Below are 19,689 nucleotides of genomic sequence, written 5' to 3'. Positions count from 1 at the left end.
TAGGGGTAAGTACGAGGGTAGTTAATGCGTCTAAATGATCAGTTCTAGCAAACTTGCACTATCACAAAGGCTCATGACGGCGAGATTATTATTGTCAGGAAAAACGTGTTGAAAGATTGTTTTTATGCAGTGTTTTGTCTTACAGATGTCGCCATAAGTCGTGCTTTTAATATGTTATTGTATTTTGCTGCCGGGACGCAGTTTTCGCAGTATAATGACAACTAAACCGTGACACAATGCTACCAATGCAAACACTTCCAAATACCTCCTGTCCGTACAGAAGTAGTGACCTCACAGATACAGTAAAGGCCACAACATTTGTCTGTTGCCACTTTCATTTTACGAGCATTCGAGAAACTAAGCTAACCTCACCGTTAACAGACATGACAATGGTGTCCATTTTTTAAAATCTATTTTAGGGGGATGCACAGAACAGGACGCATAGACATAACACATAAGCTCCCGTTGGTCGTACCTGATAGAGCTGAGTGGACTTTGGGCCTAAAGCTTAATTAAACTGAACACAGACTTTGGAACTTAACACTTAAGCAGAAGCTGCTGATGTTTCAGCACAAACTAACGGTGAATTTTCTCCCCACTTCAACGGTAAAAGTGACAGAAAGATGGATGAAATGAAACATTCCCTTTGTCCACAGTAGTCACGGAGACAGGGCACTGGTACATAACGATGAAGAAGAACCCAATGGTGACACATGAGCTTGAAAGTGAGTTCATGTTTGAAGTCTTAAAGGGCCATCGCCTGTGCATTGTGTGTGTGATGGCATTTAAAGGGTTAATGCTTCACAAGCATTCAGCTTTTTTTCTTTTTCTTTTTTTTTGTACCTCCAAGAAAAGCTGAAACACACCCACACCCACCGACGAAAGACCAGACGAGACAAGGTGAGTGTGAGAGAACCAAGAAAAAACAAAACAACGCAGACTGAGCAACAGCAAGAGAGAGGAAGGACTGACGTCACCCATCATCTCATGGACGAGTACAGAGAACAGATCATGTGGACTCATGGGGTGACATTCAAGGGTCGTGCAGGTTGGGCTGGAGAAAGAACAGCAAGGACCTTGAAAAGTTCTCAGATGAACATTTTAAACATTTATATATATACAGTATATATATATATATATATATATATATATATATATATATATATATATACGTATTCCCCCACCTTTCAAATTAATAGGAACTTTTGTTTGCCATTCCAGTTTTTTCCCGTAGAAGAGACAAGACAATACACATACCCACACTGAAAGATAAAGAGAGGAATGAAAGAAAAATAAGATTAAAAATAAATAAATGAAAGAAAATAAAAGAAAGAACGAGCGACGTCATGCTGAGAAATGAGCGAATCAGAGGGCGGAAATGAGTGAAGTTTATAGTTAAAGCTTTAACAAAAGCCTCATATCACAAGCAAAGGAGTGGCTGTAGATAAATGATGGCAGTGGTGACAATGTGGCAGGTGTGAGTGTGTTGGGATATGATAACTAAATTAATGATGAACACTGAGACAACAGAGTGAGTCAGCCCCCATGGCCTCATGGTCTCATGGCCCTGTTCCTGTTGAAGCATTGAGGGATGTCGTGTTTTTTTTTTTTCTGTTGTTTTGGATGTCTGTCCCTGCCTCCCTCCTTAGCTCAGGACAACACAGCGAGAGCAGACCTGTGCGTATGTGTGACGAGTGTGCATGAGGTCAGGCAGGGGTGAGGTGGGCAGGTTCTTTGAGCAGGGTCATGGACAGGGACGGTTGGGTTTCAGGGTGGAGAGGGGGTGAGCGGCTGTTGTGTCGGGGGTTGAGGGGGTTTTTACGGCTGAGAGGGCCAGAGTGAGGGCGAAGGGAGGGAAATCTGCAATGTTCTCAGGGAGCCACATGCAGCAGAAGTCTCCAGCCATTGTCCACTCCCTCCTGTGCCTCCCTTGTCCTTCACTCCTTCCTGGTAGCTTGATATAAGAGATGGAAATGTCATGTGTCTCCTCAGCCCTTTCCCTCCACTCCCCTTTTCCTTTCCCCTAACCAAGACTCCGTTCCCCTTCTCCACTCCCCTGCCAGACCCACGTTCAGATCAGTTATAAGGAGGTCTCCACGCAGTAAAGGTGGCCCATGTGAGGGGCGAAGGGTTTCACTGGCCTGTCCCTGCCATGATGGTTATGGCGGTATTGATGGTGGTTGTTGTTGTTGTGGTGGTGGTGGCTCCGATTGCTGGGAGTAACTGCATTGGCGATGTTGTTGTTGTTGTTGCCACGGGTGACCGCTGAACTGCTGCTGCTGCTGCTGCTGTTGTTGTTGTTGTTTCGGTTGCACGGAGTCACCGGGAGGCTGTACTGCCGATAGGGGCGGGTGGGGCGGGTGCGTGCTGGGGGCTGGGGCTGGGTGGGGGGGGGCGGCGGCTTGCGGAGGGCCGGGTGCAGGTGCTGGTATCTGCTGAGCTCTGATTCGTCGTCCACGTCAGTGTCGTCGATCAGCGGAATGTTGTGGATGAGGTCGTTGATGAGGAACTCCGGGTGGGCCATGAAGTTGTGGATGGAGTTGCGGGATTCCGGTTTCTCCCGGCCCTCGTACAGCGAACTACGGAATGCTTTCACCACTCGCATCTGCCAAAGGGAGAGAAGACGAGAGAGAGAGAGAGAGAGAGAGAGAGAGAGAGAGAGAGAGAGAGAGACCACAGGAAAGAGAGAAGAGAAAGTCAGTCGAAAGAAAGAGGCGGAACAAACCAGGGAAACCCAGAGGCAGACAGACTTGTGTCCTCCAGCAGACAGACAGACAGACAGACAGACAGACAGACAGGCAGACAGACATGTTGACACTCAGGGCCAGGTGGCTACAGTCACTTTATTCATAATAACTCTCTTAGTCACTGTGGTGTTCAGGATATTTTGCATAAAAAAGTGAGTGAGCGCTAAAAGTATTCTAATTGACCGGACTGGACCAAAACCATGAGGCAACGGTCCAAAATCAATAGTTATTTTAACCCTTAAGGCCACATTATACTTCTACTACTGCATAATGCGTTATCCAACTGCGTAACCACGGAGACCCCTCGAGCCTTCATAGTTCTCCGCCGTGGTGCTCTGCAATTTCCCGCCCGATCAGTAGGGGTCGCTGCGCAAGGTTGTTGTGCTTCTGGCTACAGTGAGCAATGGCGTCCGAGAGAGAAAGACTGTTCTTGTTGTTGCAGCTGAATAACATTGAAACAGTTGCCGTTTCTCACCTGTAATAAATATTTTTCTGTTTCCCGGAACGCAGTTTTAACATCATTTGAGGTGAGAAATTAGCTATTTATAGTCTAAACATGTGGTTTGTGTTTTAAGATATGATGTATTTATAGTTTGGCAGTGACATTGTCGGCGGTGATCAGCTCCACCTCTGTGGACGCTCGGTGCTCACTGAGACACTCCATGAGTCACCTGAGTTAGTGCAATTGAGACACAGCACACATTTAACTTTCTATAATGTTATACCTGTACAGCAAGCAGTGAAATGCACTCCTGACTTCACTCTAAGACTGCGCTGACACTCAATTTTCAGTGAAAAAAAAATCCATAGAAATGTGGGAACATAGGGCTGACCCCCCGAGTGAATCTCAACATCAGTAATAAAGAAAAAAAACTCTTAATTTAATCTGTAAAATATTAAAACTAATGTAGATTTGTAGTGTTTCATGAGCTTTACAAGTAATATTATTGCTTTTAGTTTTAGACTGCTCTGGACCATGCATTAGTTTGGAGCGTTCATCAGATTCACAACCTCACCTTACAACTGCACTTATTTTTAAGTCTATCAATCAATCTCTATCCCCCAATCAAGTCTACCGACTTAAAGGGATAGCTAGGGTGTTTTTTTGGGTTGTCAGTCACTTCTCAAACTTGAGTCCACCTGACCCTCTTTGTCTCCAACACACAGAAGTGAAAAAAAAAAAGAGTTTAAATGAGTTGGCTAATGACATGTTTTTGTCAGTTCTTGCACACCAATCAGACCTCACAAGACGAGAGGATCCAGTAGCCACCATCACAAAAACCACAGAAGCTGCTGCAGACACCTCACAGACACACTTTGTGTGCATGGGTGTGTGTTTGTGTGTTGGGGGAGGAAGAGGAAGGGACAGGGTGATACAATATGTGTGCAGGGGAGAACACTCATACCTCAGCATACTGCATCACATGCGTCTGTGCACACAGATGAGGGTTGTTGTTGTTGTGAGGTGCAAAAGGAAAAGAAGCAGGAATGGTGAGTGTTAGTTTGATGTACAGTTAAAAATAAGAATTTGCCAAGAACCTAACACACACAAACACGCATGCAGCAGTGTAATGGACTAAATGAAGTTGAAAGTTGTTTCCACATTGCACAGCTTGGAATTTTCCGTCTGCATGCATCATACTGCTGTCAACAATGGGTGTTCATACACTCAGAGACAATGACAACCAGACATACACACATGCAAACATGTGTGCACAAAGGTACAGTGACCATGCAGCAGTGACAGAGAAGAAGAAGAAGAAGAAGAGAGCAGAGTGATTGAAAAGGATGATGATGATGCTGCTGATAAGGAAGTTGCCGCAGGATATTTAAAAAAAAAAAATAATTTAAAAAATAAAAATAAAGCAAACACAAGTCTTGCAAAACTAAGAGGTGACAGGTTAGAACAGTATGTGGTTGGTTAGAATACTAGAAAGAGAAGGTGACTGGTTCAAAGGCCAGAGCGAATCGCACGCACGCACACACACACACACACACACACACACACAGAGAGAGAGGGAGAGGCAGCCAGGTCATGCTGAATCAGATCTTTGTCACTTACACACCCTTTCTCTCTCAAAACACACATATATCAGAGGGTCTATGAGGTTTACTTCAAGGTGCATTATGCAGTGTGTGGTGTGGTGCGTGTGTGCGTGAACACATTCCTTTGCCATGGGCAGCAGGTCCATGCACCCTTCTCCCCCCAAAGCCCAAACAGAGGAAAAGAAGCAGCATGAGCTCAAAGAAACAGAAACCGTTCAGTGCAGAAATACTGACACAGACACAGGCAGAGCAGAGCCGTACATAGAGACAGGTTGGCAAAATGAGATCGACAGAGAGGAGGCTGCATCACCAACCAGTGGAGTCCAAACTGTGACTTATGAGAGGTGGATGCAGTCGGACCAAACTGAAAGTCGTCTCTATATACCACTCTGGCATAATATGACAGACAGACAGACAGACAGACAGACAGACAGACAGACAGACAGACAGACGGTCAAGCAGTAGGTTCAGTGCTTATCTGTTTTTCCAAAGAGCCTGTCAGACAGTAGAAAAACACCACATGCAGACTGAGAAGGCTTCAGAATGTCACTTTCTCACTTCGTCAGCGCTTGGTTTTGTTTTCATGGAAAGAGTAAACTTTCGAGTATAATGACGCCCCACCACAGGAGGTCAGGGCACTGCTGTGCTACCTATCTCTCTCTCATACCCACTTTCCTTCTCTCTTTCCCTCTTTCCCTGTCGGCTGCTTCAGCAGAGCTTGATGGAAAAACACTGACGGTTAAAAGAGCGAGAGAGAGAGGGGGGGGAGGAGGGTAAAGGCGCTGGAAGGTAGAGAGGCTGCTGTGTGCAAAACAAGTGCTGATGAGAAGAAACCCGCAACATAAATACAGAGAAAAGCTGTGAGGTAGATGACCGGTTAATGTCCTAACCCTTGAGCAGCACCCACCCTTTGACACATGGTGATGGCTCAGCTCTAATCATAGCAACACCTCAGCAACACCTCCCTCATTGCAGACACACCCTCCTATTCTACTCAGAAAACTGAGGGAATCTTTTTGATCATGAAAACAGGAAATTGAGGACAATTTCACAGGACTTTTACACACTGCGGGCACACAAAACTTGCTCAGTATGAAATTAAACCAAACTGGATCTAACGCGCGGGTGAGTAAATGTATAACAGTGAAACATTCCGTTATAGCCTTTAAAAAAAAAAAAAAGTACAATAAATGTTTTCTTTTAAAAACCCTTGACTCTTTCTATACAGAGTAATAATGGAGTTGACTGTATTAGCATAAAAGCCAGTGAGGTGATGTCTGTCAGAACCTGTGTACATCATACAGGGGAACAGGACGGCTGAGTCTGCAACAGAACTGTGAGCAGTGGAGTAAAGTAATGACCCTGACGCTAACAGAGGGAAGAAGAAGTCTGTCTGTCTTCATGATGTCTTTGCAGAGTACATTTAAAAATGTGAAGTCATATTATCATTGTTTTGATTAGACACTTCACACATAGAACATTATGTTGAAAATTAGCCTCGTCACTGTGGGCATTTAACTGCAAGCAACGTGTCAAATAAGGTTGTGTTTGGCATGTTTCATTTTTGTTAGCTGATAAGTTTGTAGGTTTAAGCATCTCCCGCCTACTTGAGTCACATGACACATGCCCTTTTGATCAAAAAGGGTGGCGTTATGAAGTTCCCTACTGTCCCTACATGACAGTGTCCCAAAGGGTGTCCAGTGCTGTATAGAAAATGTTATCTCTGTGATAGAAATGAATGTGTGGAGGTCTGCCTTTGGCCTCAGGTCACACTTTGCACATGTCTGACTTAAACGTACTAGTGGCATCATTTTCATTTTTCGCAGTACCCCTGCCCTTCCAAATGTCTGGTCAGGCCACTGGGTTTTTATGTAAGATAAATGGCTTGCTGTTCCTAACTGTTGTCAGCTTGCTAAGAGAGAGAAGTAAGAGAAGAAGTAAGTGAAGTCATGTGACCAAACTGTCCAAACCACAAGCTCACAGTTCCATTTGGAGGCAGCATTAACCGTAACTGCGAGCACAGTGATTGCTAGGCTATTAGCGTTAATAGCAGCTTTGGGGAACACTATAGAACATCACCAGACAATCAATCTGTCAAGTATAGTATCAAGTAGTCACATATTTGACACTGTTTGAACTTTTTTCTTTTGAGTAAACCTAATTGGTAAAGCTAACAAAAACTTTATCTTAATGCTAGCTCATTCATATTTCCTCTTTGTCCAAATCCATGTCCAAGGTACCAATCCTTACCGGGGAACTGAACCACGAAAAGATGACTTCAAAATGCAAGTATGTGTCATACAGTACTGCTGTTGAAGGATAGATTTGGAACCAACAAGCTCTTTAAATTAAGGGGAAAGTGAAGGTAAGCAGCAGTGAGTTTGAAGTGGTGGGATATGAACCCAATTATTTGACTGCATATATTCTCTGTCAAAGAACTCTTGTTGTTTTTCTTATTTACATTATTAAGGGATGGAGGATAGGAATAGCAGATAACTACTATTAAGCTGAGGTGTCAGCAGCGTCAGCCTGGGCTTCTCTGCAGCTACACCCAAAGGTGATGGAGCAACATGGGGAGGAAGGAAGGCAGCATGGAATGGAAGGAGGAAAGGGTGAATGGAAGGGAGCAAGGAAGGAAAGGAGAAACAACTGAGAAGACGGATGGAGACGATCAAATGAGGAGGCAAGCACAACCACACATGCATGCGCACACACACACAATCAGACACAAACATACAAGTCACGAAAAGTCAAACTACGGCTCTCGGATATGTCACATAGCACATAAACACACTTGCAATCAGGCACACGCAGAACTGACATACGAAGAAATCAAAAGAGAAAACATGAGGGATGGATGCGACTCTTTTCAGAAGATGGAAGGATGAAAAAAGGGATGCGTTTAAGGATAAATAAGGAGACAAAAAAGGAGAAAATAATACACACACATATATAAGGAATGTACTAAATAAATAGTTTTAGTATGCTACACAAGAGTCTGTATTTAGATTTGGTACAATCTAAATATGTCTACAAACGAACAGCTCTACTCGTGAAGAACAATAAGAACACATTTCCCAGAATATTTCTGCAAACAGGAACCTGTAATGTCTCGTAAATAAAGAAGAAAGAAGAGAGAACTATGATGGAAAGAGAGAGAGAGAGAGAGAATTAGGAAAAAAAAAATTGGTGAGACATTGTGAGGCCAAACTTGTGACGTCGAAAGCTGTAAATACTGTTACAGAAATAACCGGTTCAGCACCACATCAGTTACAGCACTGAACAACAGCGAGAGGAGCAGAAGGAGAAAGAAAGCAAAAACAGTAGTAAAAGGGAGTAATGGAAACAGCAGTGTGTTACAGGGGCTTTTATACTCGAAGGTTTACAGTTTGGAGAATTGCAGAAGCCATTTGGTAATGTATGGCAGTAAAATCGAATTGCAGCATTGTCTACAGTTGGAGTCACAGAATTGTTAGAGCAGGACTACACTTCCCAGGCAAAAAGAAAGGACACCACTCCTTTAGATTAGAGTCATTTACCACGCTTGACCTCATTCACAGACAAGAAATATCACACAGTGCAGGAGGAGTCACCGTTTGCTCTCTGAACTTCACGATGCCTTCCAGACTTGTCTGAATAACTTCAACTCTCTCTCTCTTTTTGAGTCATTATGTAAACAGTGCAAGTGTGTGTCTCAGCCAGAGGGAGAACAGTGAGCTGCCTCCTGCACCGACCAACACTCAACAACAAAACAAAGATTCTGGACTGGGACCAGACCAGGTCAGAGCAGAAGTACACAGCCAGGTCAGGACTGTGTCTGAAGGGGAGAATAAGAAGAAGAAAAGAAGAGACATTGCACACAGACGAGCAGCGAGCGAGCCGGAGGGGACACAACCATGGAGAGTCAAAAATACTGCAGTCCACGTGCCGTGCAGCAGAGTGTGTGTTTGTTTGCATCATGAATGGGTGTTTGTGTGTGTGAGCGAGAAGGTGACTGCAGGAGTGTGCGTGTATGGGTGTGCATGTGTGTACATGCGTTCGGCGGACTCACTCCCGGGGGCTGGGCTGGTATTGGCTGTTGCGGTGGAGAGAGCTACGTGAGAGGGGGTAGAGATAGTGTTTACGTCGTGGAGCTGACTGAGCACGGAGGAGCGCCGCCTCACCGCTCCCTGAAACGAACCGCTTCGCTTGAACGTGCTCACTACCTCCATCTGCAGGACAGAGACAAAACAGCAGCACTCAGTCAGGGTAGGAGAGGCCAGTCTGAGTGCGTGTGAGAAAAGATTTCCTCCCTCAGTCAGTGTGATAGAAACAAGAGTCTATCATCAATGATACTACGCACCTCAACTGTTTCCTGAGTATTACTGACCAAGTGTGGTTGCATGTGTGTTTTGTTACTCTGATTACTCTGATTACTCTGATTACTCTGATTACTCTACATAGCGACGGGCACTTAATCCGAGAGTGATCTGAGGATGTTCATGTTGATGCTGCTCTGCCATCTAAAGCCTGATTTTGGATTTATTCCAAATAAGGTCATTTGCTCTCTCATCCTCCTCTTCCTCACGTATACTTCACACACTGGTATTGATAAACTAGATTAAGACGGAGCGGGATATAAGGTGACTCTAATTGTTATTATTTCATTTATTGTAATAATTATCTCATTTATTATCTCAGATGCGTCTACTTTTGAGTTTTGGGCTTCTCAACTAATTTTCATGCGTGAAATAAATAAATAATAAAATAAAATAAAATAAATAATGTGCATTACATTAAGTTGTGATTCATTAATCAAACATATATCTCTGGGAAATGTCTGGTTTATTCACTTAATATAATATAAATATAATAATAATAATATTAGGTGTTACAGAATGGCTTTTCATGATTTATATTGCAATTTACGCTGCACTACTCTTCAAAAGTGGATTCCCATATAATACATTTGGGAAACCCTGCCAGATGCCGTTGTGTGCATTTTTTAGTTGAGCACAGGTGTTTACGTGTCACGCCACAAAGTATGTGTCTATTTCTTCCACCTGTGCGTCTTTGTAACGGGAAGACAAACAGTTGTACAAATTGCTGCACTTCTACTCTGACTCTACTCAGTCTGATTTTTTTTGTTAAAACTCGATTGGGCTCTGGAGTAAACACGCCGACAATGGACCAATCACAGCAGTTGCTGTCTGCGTCGGGAGCCCCTCTGCGAAGTGTCCACTTCAGTTTCTTCGCCACACAAAAACCAAAATGTAGAAATGATCTGGAACCATGAATCAGGATTGACTGATCATTCTCGCGCGAAGTAGCGAGAATGATCAGTCAGTAAAAAAGTGATCTGTTTTGCTTTGTAATGGACTGCACACAATGGGCCTGATTTACTAATATTCCAAATAGAGAGCGTGCACGTGCTTAAAGACTGCGCCTGCTACTGGATTACGTTTTTTTGCGTGTGACCTACTAAGATTGTGACCGCAATTTGCTGTTTCTCTCGTCTACTTCTCATAGGTCTACTTTCAATAGATGTGTGACTTTTTTGTCAATAAGTAAATAAATAAATAAAGAGGATCATCACAACGGCTTTTTAGTCCCAGAACATAGGTACGACACACATTTCTCCTCTGGATATCTATATTTAATTTATTCAGATATAAAATAAGAAATGAATGTGCGTCATCTGCGAACGCGTAGTTGAACATGCTCTGGAAAAGCGTAATTTCCTGATTTACAAATATAATATAACTATAAATAACCGCAGCCATGTGTGAGCACTGCTGTGCCAGTTAAGACCTGCCTTTCAAACGTGCTAAATAAAGACGCACAAATAAACACCGCAATCAGTTTCAGGTTTGATAAATCACTTTGCGCGTGCTAATATAACATATTTACATTTTCTCCTCCTAGCACACGCAAAATAGCGTGTAAACGCCTCATATTGCATATGCATTGAGACAAGAACGCTTAATGGGTTGCGAGTGCTATTTTGCCCGTCTGAGGGACGCACTCCTCGTTGCGCCCTGTTAGTAGATCAGCATCAACGCAAATATGCGTGTGCAATCCAGTTTTTGCACGCACAAAGCTTTCGTAAATCAGGGCCAAAGTGTATAAACTCAGGTACACACACACGCACACACACACACACACACACACACACACACACACACACACACACACACACAGTCACAGCATTAATCCTCTCTCATGATCTCATCTCAAAAACCACTTCTGAGTTAAAGAACTGAGAAAACAACCGTTGTGTTGAAGAGAAACAAAGACTGGGGTCAGTGTGTTTGGCACAAGTCAGAAGAACAGCACAGACAAAGATGGGAGAGACTAACTTTTGGAGAGTAAGAAAAATTCAGATACAGAGATAATACTTCTTTCTTTCTTTCCAAAAGTCTCTTGTGTTAGTTTGTAAAGGCCATGATACAGTTAACAGTTTATTCAGAACACAACCATGACGAGTGTCCCTACGATGAATAATTAGCATTTCATCACAAAGCACTGGGTTAAAGCTGCAGTCAGTGAAACCTTTTTATGTAAAATATGTGTTAAAGGTCCAGTGTGTAAAATTTAGGAGGAATGTTGGGCAGAAATACTGCCATAGGTGTGTTTGTATAAGTGTATAATCATATTAAAATAAGTTATTTTTAATGGCCTTAGAGTTTAACTTAACATAAGGTAAGGGCCAGAGGCCACCATTTTGTGGCTACGGCAACCCCAATGGACAATGCATTTTAAACTGGAAGACTATGACTCTCTTAGCCCAGCCCCTTCACCAAATACTTTCAGTCTGTGCCAAAAGTGGATATCACTGACAGCAGCTTTAAGAAAATCCAAATATAATGCATTATTGGGATACAGTTACATTCAAGTGGTTCATTTTTCTTTTCTTTTTGCATATTCCCAGTTTGTCCATGATTCACCTCAAACAAACTGCTTGTGTGTCATGATCGCTGTATGATCTCTGTGTGTTTGCGTTTTCGTGTGTGAAGCATTTCTGGTTTCATTTTATTTTATTTTTTGGGGGTGGGGTCACATTAAACAGTACCTGAGTCTGGATGCGGTTGAGACCTCTGAACCAGAGGATCTGTCCGCGGCGTAACTCTCTCTCGGCACAGTCGATCTCCTCCTCGTCCTCTGCCATCTCCTCCCCTTCCTCCTCGCTGGGCTCGAGGCCGAGCCCCGCCTCCTTCAGGCACGGAAGCCGCTCTGACGGTACTGTGGCAATCACCTGAAAATCGAGGGGTTGCAACATTCTCATTTCACAGAAAGACACGTGTGGATGGCGGGAGGGATCAGGAGATAGAGTGGGTCACCCTAAAACCAGAAGGTAAGAGGTTTGATCCTCCACTTCAATCTCCACCTACGATGCTGACCCTCAAAAATCAACCACTCCAGTATCTTTCTAGAGTGTACATTCTATGAAAATGCATGGTTATTATTTAACCCTAAATGTCTTTGCTGCTGTGACACTGTGCATTTCTCCATTGTGGGACAAATAAAGGATTATCTTATCTGATTTTATTTGATCTTATCTTATGTATGTGGAACGCCAGGTGTAAGTGAAGCTCTATGTAAACTTCCATCTACCAGAAACTGTCTGTGAGTGCGAGCCCATGTTCCTCTGACCTTTTCAACTAGGATTTCAGTAACTGTTTTAAATGCGTAGTATCATGTGTAGTATCACGTACAGTACAGCAGTAAAGTTTACAGAAAGTTTGACGACACTGTTTTTACATATGTTTTTTTGGGTGCTGTATAGGGCTGTAACGATATGCGTATCGAAATCGAAATCGCCACGAAACGAGGTTTGTGGCGATTTCAGTGAGAAAACAGAAGTGCGAAACGCCCTTTCTAACTCCCAGTTATTTTTCCAGTCAGCCACATGATATGAGCTGTTAGTGCTACCAAACTTATTTTTATTAGGTGTGTCAATTTATCGCGTTAATTGTGATTAATTAATTACAATCATCTCGTTATGTTTTTTAATCGCGTTAATCTCTTCTTTACTGAGGTCCCCGCTACCGGGGGCAGCGTCAGATACAGCGACAACAACATCATAAAACCATGTCTAACTTTAACAAACACAGACATGCTGCATACCCACAGAAAGGTCAGAAACTCAGCTAAAAGCTCATATAAACCATTCTTATGTTCACCAAACACAGTTAAAACACAGACGGATCAAACCAGCAGGAGCGGATAAAAAACTGTTACAGCGCACACATTGAAAAGCGGCACCGGAGCATCAGCGTGATTATGTAAACAACGGAGAATTCACAGATTCTAACCCCGGATTTCCACTGGACGCGTTACAGCCGCAGAACGTCAGTGGCGCGGTTCTGCTTCGTCCTCTGCCCAGCGTCAATCCCCACCGGGCGCGTTACGGCAGCGGCGCGGAGCCTTGGGAGCCAGCGGTATTCACGGAAGATCGCGCGATAATCTCGAACGGACACGAGTTCGCGAGATCCAGCGATAGACTGTGTGTATAAAGTAAACAACAACAATAACACAGCTTCTTTCATTCTCTGATGTGGAAGAACTGTTGATCTGGTGTCATAAATGATTGTATGTTTCTCCACTTCAACAATCAGTCTCTCCTCGTACATTATGACTCTGAGATGCTCTGATTAATTGACTGTTGACCTGGCAGCACCGGTCACGACGTAATGTTGATGTGAAGTTGTGACAGGCGACATGACCTGCGTATTGTGTTTTATTTTGAAAGGGGAGCGGAAATATTTTACTTTGATTCTATGTCGCTTTTCCTGTCTGGTACAATCTGCTCTGTTGGAATTTACGAGGTTCAGCAGCAGCAACGGCAAAAATAGAACCGCTACCTATCGATATCGCTGCGGCGCGGCGAGCCGCTTCTGGGACGCTGCAGAGACATGCAGAGTCACGATTTGCAACGGCGACCGCACCACTGACGTTCCGCGGCTGTAACGGGTCCAGTGGAAATCCAGGGTAACAGTACCATTTGTATCACTCTACGAACAAGATTCACGGATCCAGCCCCAAAATAAGAGCAAAACAACAACTGACTTTCATGAAATACAAGCAGAAATGTTGTCTTACCTTTGCTGTTTATCAAAACATGTTATTTCCACTGGAACAAAACTGCTTCTCATGAAGAACTACACTTCCCAGCATGCTTTACATGCTTTATTTATCATATTTGTTATTAAATGTTACATTAAGTTGTTTTATAAGTAAATGTTGAATCGTGGGAGAAAAAATCGTGGGAGAAAAAAATCGTGATATAAATCGGATCGTGATTTTGTGTATCGTTACAGCCCTAGTGCTGCACTTCATAGACGGTCCCTGCGCTCTGGTCTCACTGATTGCACGTAGAGATCAATGTAGTTTCTACGCTCGAAAGACAGTTCTTTTTAGCCCCTTTCCACATATGGTCCCAGCTCACCTCACCTCGCTATGGCACGAATTGGATACAAAAATAGTACCTACTCATGGTGGGTGGAGTCATCTCTGCACGGCTGCATGAGACTGCTGTGATTTCATTTTACACGCAAAACACACAAACGAGTGACGAGTGACTAGTAAAGCAGTTGTTTTCAGTGTAACTGAATCACTAGAATCAGTTAATTAAAATGTTCATGTTTCAAATCATGTTTATATTATTATGTTTTGGCATGAGGCGCCACCTACCACCGTCTACCAATCATTGCAGTCAGTATGTGTATGAGTCTTAGCTGCCGAGCAACCATGGGTTGCCAGTTACTTCTGAGCTACAATGGCGGAGAAAACGAAACCTAAAAGACCTCTGTATGAATATTAAAACGCCAAGATAAAGTTTGCAGCAAAGTGAGGGTCTATGTGCCCACTCGAGTCCAGTCGCTGTCGGCACGTTTGCCAACAGCGACTGGACAATACGAAATCTTACATTTTAGCTTAGCGTCATTTCGGGAGCGCTACACTTATGCCACATCCACCTTGGGTTCAAATCCCACTCCTGACACTATGTTTCGTGTTCTCATAAACGACGCAGGGTTAGTGCTCATAACCTGTTTTATCGATTAACAGCCAGAGGATATGACAAGTCCACATACGTGTAACTGGCATTCATCACAACATCCACCCGGTAACCTGTATACGTGAGTGTTTCTCAGTACCGTGTCTGCATTGGGTCAATAAGCATAACAACAACACAGTGACTGGTCTAAATTTACAGCAGTATTTGACGAGAGAGTTTGTTTAGTACGTCTCTCTGTAAACGCAATAAAAAGATGATTACTTAGCAAACAAATGATGAATTTACAGCGTAGGATTCATCACTCGCCATAGTCGCTCCTCGCTCGTTGCAGGAGGATACGCCAACCGCTCTGGCAACCTCGAGTCTGGAGGGGAGGGGGTGGAGGGGGAGCTTGAATTTGAGTGTAGTAACCGTTTTTGGCCACATTCCTACATATGGCACCTTTTAATGTTATTGATTGTGGAAGTTCGAATCTGTGAATATCTTTCAAACTTTTCACAACTCGCAATGATGGAAAAATCAAAACTGGCCGAAATGGCATCCTTTTTTTTCCATTTTATTTTAAAAATCTAATTAACAGTTACTATTTTTTTTTGTTTGTTTTCGGATTGTTGTTTGTCTCTATATGTTGGCCTGTCCTCTGAGTGGACTGGAGACCTGTCCAGGGTTTAGCTACCTCGTGGAGAATAAAGCAGTAGGAGATGGATGGGTGGATAATTTAGGATTTGTTGGGCTGCAGATGTTTTACAGACATTCCTAAGTTATGGCTGTGACCGTGCATAAGTGATACCGACAGTAAGTCTATTCCCTTGGGGGGAGGGGGCTGTCAGCCTTCCACTTGTTCAGTTTGATTTTGACTCAGTGAGGCTTAAGAGCTGCTTACCTGACCCCAGAGCAGCTCTCCAACTCCCACGAAGAGACACCAGAGCCACTGCTCGACGTTGAGAGGGGCACAGCTGAAGGGCTTCCCTCCCCACTGCACGATCACGATCTGCAGCACAAACACAGACAGACAGACAGACGGGGGGAGGGGGGAGGTTTGTTATTGTCACACATGCAAGACACAAGTGTGACATGGCAGGTATCTCCCACACCCCAGGGGAAATACCTGCACCACCACCAACTACATTCAAAATCTTTGACACAAGCATATGTCAACATTTATTATATCCTGTCGCCATTTCACAAAGAAAAAGTAGATGTAGACGTCCAGTTTGCCAAAAACCTGGAAGTAAATATGTATATTTAAAGGTGCATTATGTAATAAATCTAAAGCAACTGGCCATAAATTCCTCCTAATATGTCACAGAGACTCAGGAATAATGTTCATATAACAAACTGAACTCACCAACAAAACTAGTAAAAAAAAAAATTTGCATTAAAAAAAAATATTTTCCGCACCGGAAAGTTTGTTTATGTTTTGAAATTATGTTTTGGTATGAGGCGCCATCTACCGCCGTCTACCAATCATTGAAGTCAGTAGAGCCTGAGCTGTCGAGTAACCCCGGGTTGCCAGTTAGCTACAATGGCGGAGGAGGCAACGAAACCGAAGAGATCTCGTATGAATCGCAGAAATCTCAAGATAAAGTTCGAGGCAAAGCGAGGGTTTGTATAGGAGATGCATTCCAACGGTGGAGAGTGTTGAAAGCGGAGCGGAATTTGAAAACGGATGCTGGGACTGTTTGTCTGGCACGGAGCAACACCGCTGCAGCCGCCGCGCTGGACCAACACAATCCACACGCCGGTTTGTGTCATCTGAACCCGCCTGTAAGAGCACACTCGCCCGGAGCGTGGAGAACAGCGGTGGCGTTTGCTAGCACACGCCCACTACGCACTCCGGGCAGAGAGAGAGTGGAGCGCAGCAGAGTGAAGACACAGCACTAACAGCTGTTTTCATTTGTTTTCCGTATTGCTGACAATAAACAAACTATTCACACAACAACGTCTCTCCGTCCTTCCCAAACGAACTGTGTCTGGACCCAGCCCTGCAAGCGATCAGAACCAGGTTACGAACGTGCTTATGTCACTGACTGATTACCTGATGATCACCAGCTGAGTCTCTCCTCCAGCAGCCGCTGCCTTCACTGACACAATGGATTTCCAAAACTGAGGGAACAGTTTAGAAATCTGAGGGAACTGAGGAAGACTTTTCCAAATTCAAGTCCTTTTCAGGTCTTTGCATGTATATTGCCATAAACTATATAACGTGCTCGGACCTATTCTTTTTACCCTGTACATGCTGCCATTAGGCAACATTATCAGGAAACACAACATAGATTTTCATTGTTATGCAGACGACACCCAGCTCTATGTATCTGTACGACTGGACGACCCAAACCCATCTATTAAACTCCAGGATTGTCTCATAGACATACAGACGTGGATGACTCGGAACTTTCTGATGCTTAACACAGAAAAAACTGAGGTCATGGTCCTTGGGCCAAAAGAAATAAGAGCAGCACTTTCAAGTGGAGCTCTAAACCTAGGCAGTAACACTTCAGTCCCTTGCACTACAGTAAGGAACCTAGGAGTCCTGTTTGACCAGGATTTATCACTGGATGAACACATTAAGCATATATGTAGAACAGCCTTCTTCCACCTTCACAACATCAAGACAATTAGAAACATTTTATCACTTTCTCTACCCCGTCTTTGATTTTTCATCCCTCACCACTTACCCGATGTCCCCCCATGAGATGTAGCACATAAATCCACATGTAACTCATCTCTAACTGATGTTTAATCTCTTACAGTTCTGCTGACACCAGTGAACGACATCAGGTCAGGACAGGAAAGAGGACTCAGTCATCTTCAAGTCTCTGACCACAACAGTCTTCACTACAGGCTGTGACAAACCCAGTGATCCAGATGATCCTGGCATTTAAAGACTTTTTCACTTTTTATTCTTGTCATTGTGTATTGTATGTTTTGGGTAACATCTACTGCACGTCTGTCCGTCCAGGGAGTGGATCCCTCACCTGTGGTTCTCCCTAAGGTTTCTACCCTTTTCCCTGTTATAAGGGTTTTTTCCCTGGTAGTTTTTCCTTACCCTGGTCGAAGGTCTAAGGACAGAGGATGTTACCAACCCTGTGAAGTCCCGTGAGACAAACTATGTTTTGTAAACTGTGGACTATATAAATAAAGATTGATTGATTGATTGATATAAAAGGGGAGGCAAAAATTAAGGTCAAATATCATGCATAACGTTATTCCCTAGTCAACAGCTAACATCACCATACATTATAATACATATTGATCTTTACTGAGAGAACAGAATTGTGTGTCTTAGAGCCACTCATTTATGATAAAACGCTCGCCATAGTCGCTCGTCGCTGACGGAGGACACGCTGCTCTGGCAACCTCGACTCTGGAGGGAAGGGAGGGAAAGGGAGGCAGGTACGACTCGCCGCACTGTTTTGATTTTGAGTGTAGTAACCGGTTTTGGCCACATTGTTACAGATGGCGCCTTTAATAGCCATAGGAGGCAGATTTATTCTCAATAAGATAATTTGCTTCATCATCATCCTCTTCCTCACATATACTTCAGACTTTTTGTTATTTTCATTTCATTTTCTAAGCACTCTGGTCAAAATTCCTCAGCTTCACTCTGATCACATACCCTGTTATATACAGTAGAACAGTGTTTCTGATTTTGCTCCAAGTACCACCAGAGGAAGCTCATGTACCAGTTTCAGAACCACAGCTCTAGACCCTTCATCATCTAATAATCCCAGGCAGCATTTTAAAAGGCATGATCATTTCCAGCACGAACCAGACTTATGAGAGTGACACTGGAGTGCACAGCCATAAATCTCAGTGGGACTACCATGCAGTGTATCATAACACCGCACAGTAATAATAGCTGCCTGTAGGGAGGAGGAATCCATCTTTCTACCTTATCTCTGCCACTCTCTTTCACCTTTCTTTCAATGCCTCCAGTCTTCATCTCTTCCGTTTTGTAGTCTGTCTCTCACTCTCCAAGTCACTGCCACTTCCCTGCAGCTCTTTCTTCACCTGTTTCTCCCCAGAGTATCACTGAGGAGAAATGGAAAAGTATCCTTCTTCCATCTCTCTACTACTCTCTGTCGTCTTTGTCACTTGTGTGTTTGTTGTGTTCTCACATTTTCCTGCTCAAGTTAGTAAAACTCACTTTAGGGCAAACTAGAACTTCACTTTTAGAATCTTATATGCTCCACATGTAAGAAAAGACCACTTTATTGGGTACACTATTCTACTACATTATTAAGCCACTGATTATGATAATAATAATAATAATAATGCATTATATTTGAAGGCGCCTTTCAAGACACTCAAGGTCGCTGTACAACAACATATAGCATTATAGCATTACATAGATGTATAAGTAATGCAATGAGGATATAAGCAAAATCAAATGTATCAAATACTATTGAGTACATACAGTACCAGTCATATATGTAGGTGGGTATATGTTTACTTATATGTGTATGGGTATTAAAGCTGCAACTAATGATTATTTCCCTTAGCGATTAATCTGTCGATGATTTTTGGCGATTTACCAGGTAACAGGTAACAGGTAAGATTTATTTATCTTACCTGTTTCAATCAATCAATCAATCAATCAATCTTTATTTATATAGCCCACAGTTTACAAAACATAGTTTGTCTCACAGGACTTCACAGGCTTGGTAACATCCTCTGTCCTTAGACCTTCGACCAGGGTAAGGAAAACTACCAGGGAAAAAACCCTTATAACAGGGAAAAGGGTAGAAACCTTAGGGAGAACCACAGGTGAGGGATCCACTCCCTGGACGGACAGACGTGCAGTAGTACCTGTTTGAACAATGTTTTTATGTTTCATCTTAAACTGCTGCCAATTGCACTTCTCCCCCGCGGGATTCCACCTAAATGAAATAAATC

The 19,689-nt window shown here is 43.3% G+C and overlaps 1 protein-coding gene across 2 annotated transcripts in view; it reads right to left on the bottom strand.

The window, feature by feature from the left end:
* Positions 1-2,080: 2,080 nt before the first annotated feature.
* Positions 2,081-19,689, bottom strand: part of atp2b3b (ATPase plasma membrane Ca2+ transporting 3b) — a gene marked incomplete at both ends in the record, with an annotated part of 71,046 nt that continues 53,437 nt past the window's right edge. For both annotated transcript variants that reach the window (XM_083891036.1, XM_083891037.1), the window contains 3 exons: positions 2,081-2,605; positions 11,845-12,027; positions 15,674-15,781. In XM_083891036.1, the coding sequence (XP_083747162.1) occupies positions 2,081-2,605; positions 11,845-12,027; positions 15,674-15,781 (816 nt within the window). The remainder of the gene's footprint in view (positions 2,606-11,844; positions 12,028-15,673; positions 15,782-19,689) is intronic.

Source organism: Microchirus variegatus (assembly GCF_963457635.1).
Source record: "Microchirus variegatus genome assembly, chromosome: 6".
NCBI classification, from domain to species: domain Eukaryota; kingdom Metazoa; phylum Chordata; class Actinopteri; order Pleuronectiformes; family Soleidae; genus Microchirus; species Microchirus variegatus.
This window is presented reverse-complemented; position numbering and strand designations above follow the sequence as displayed.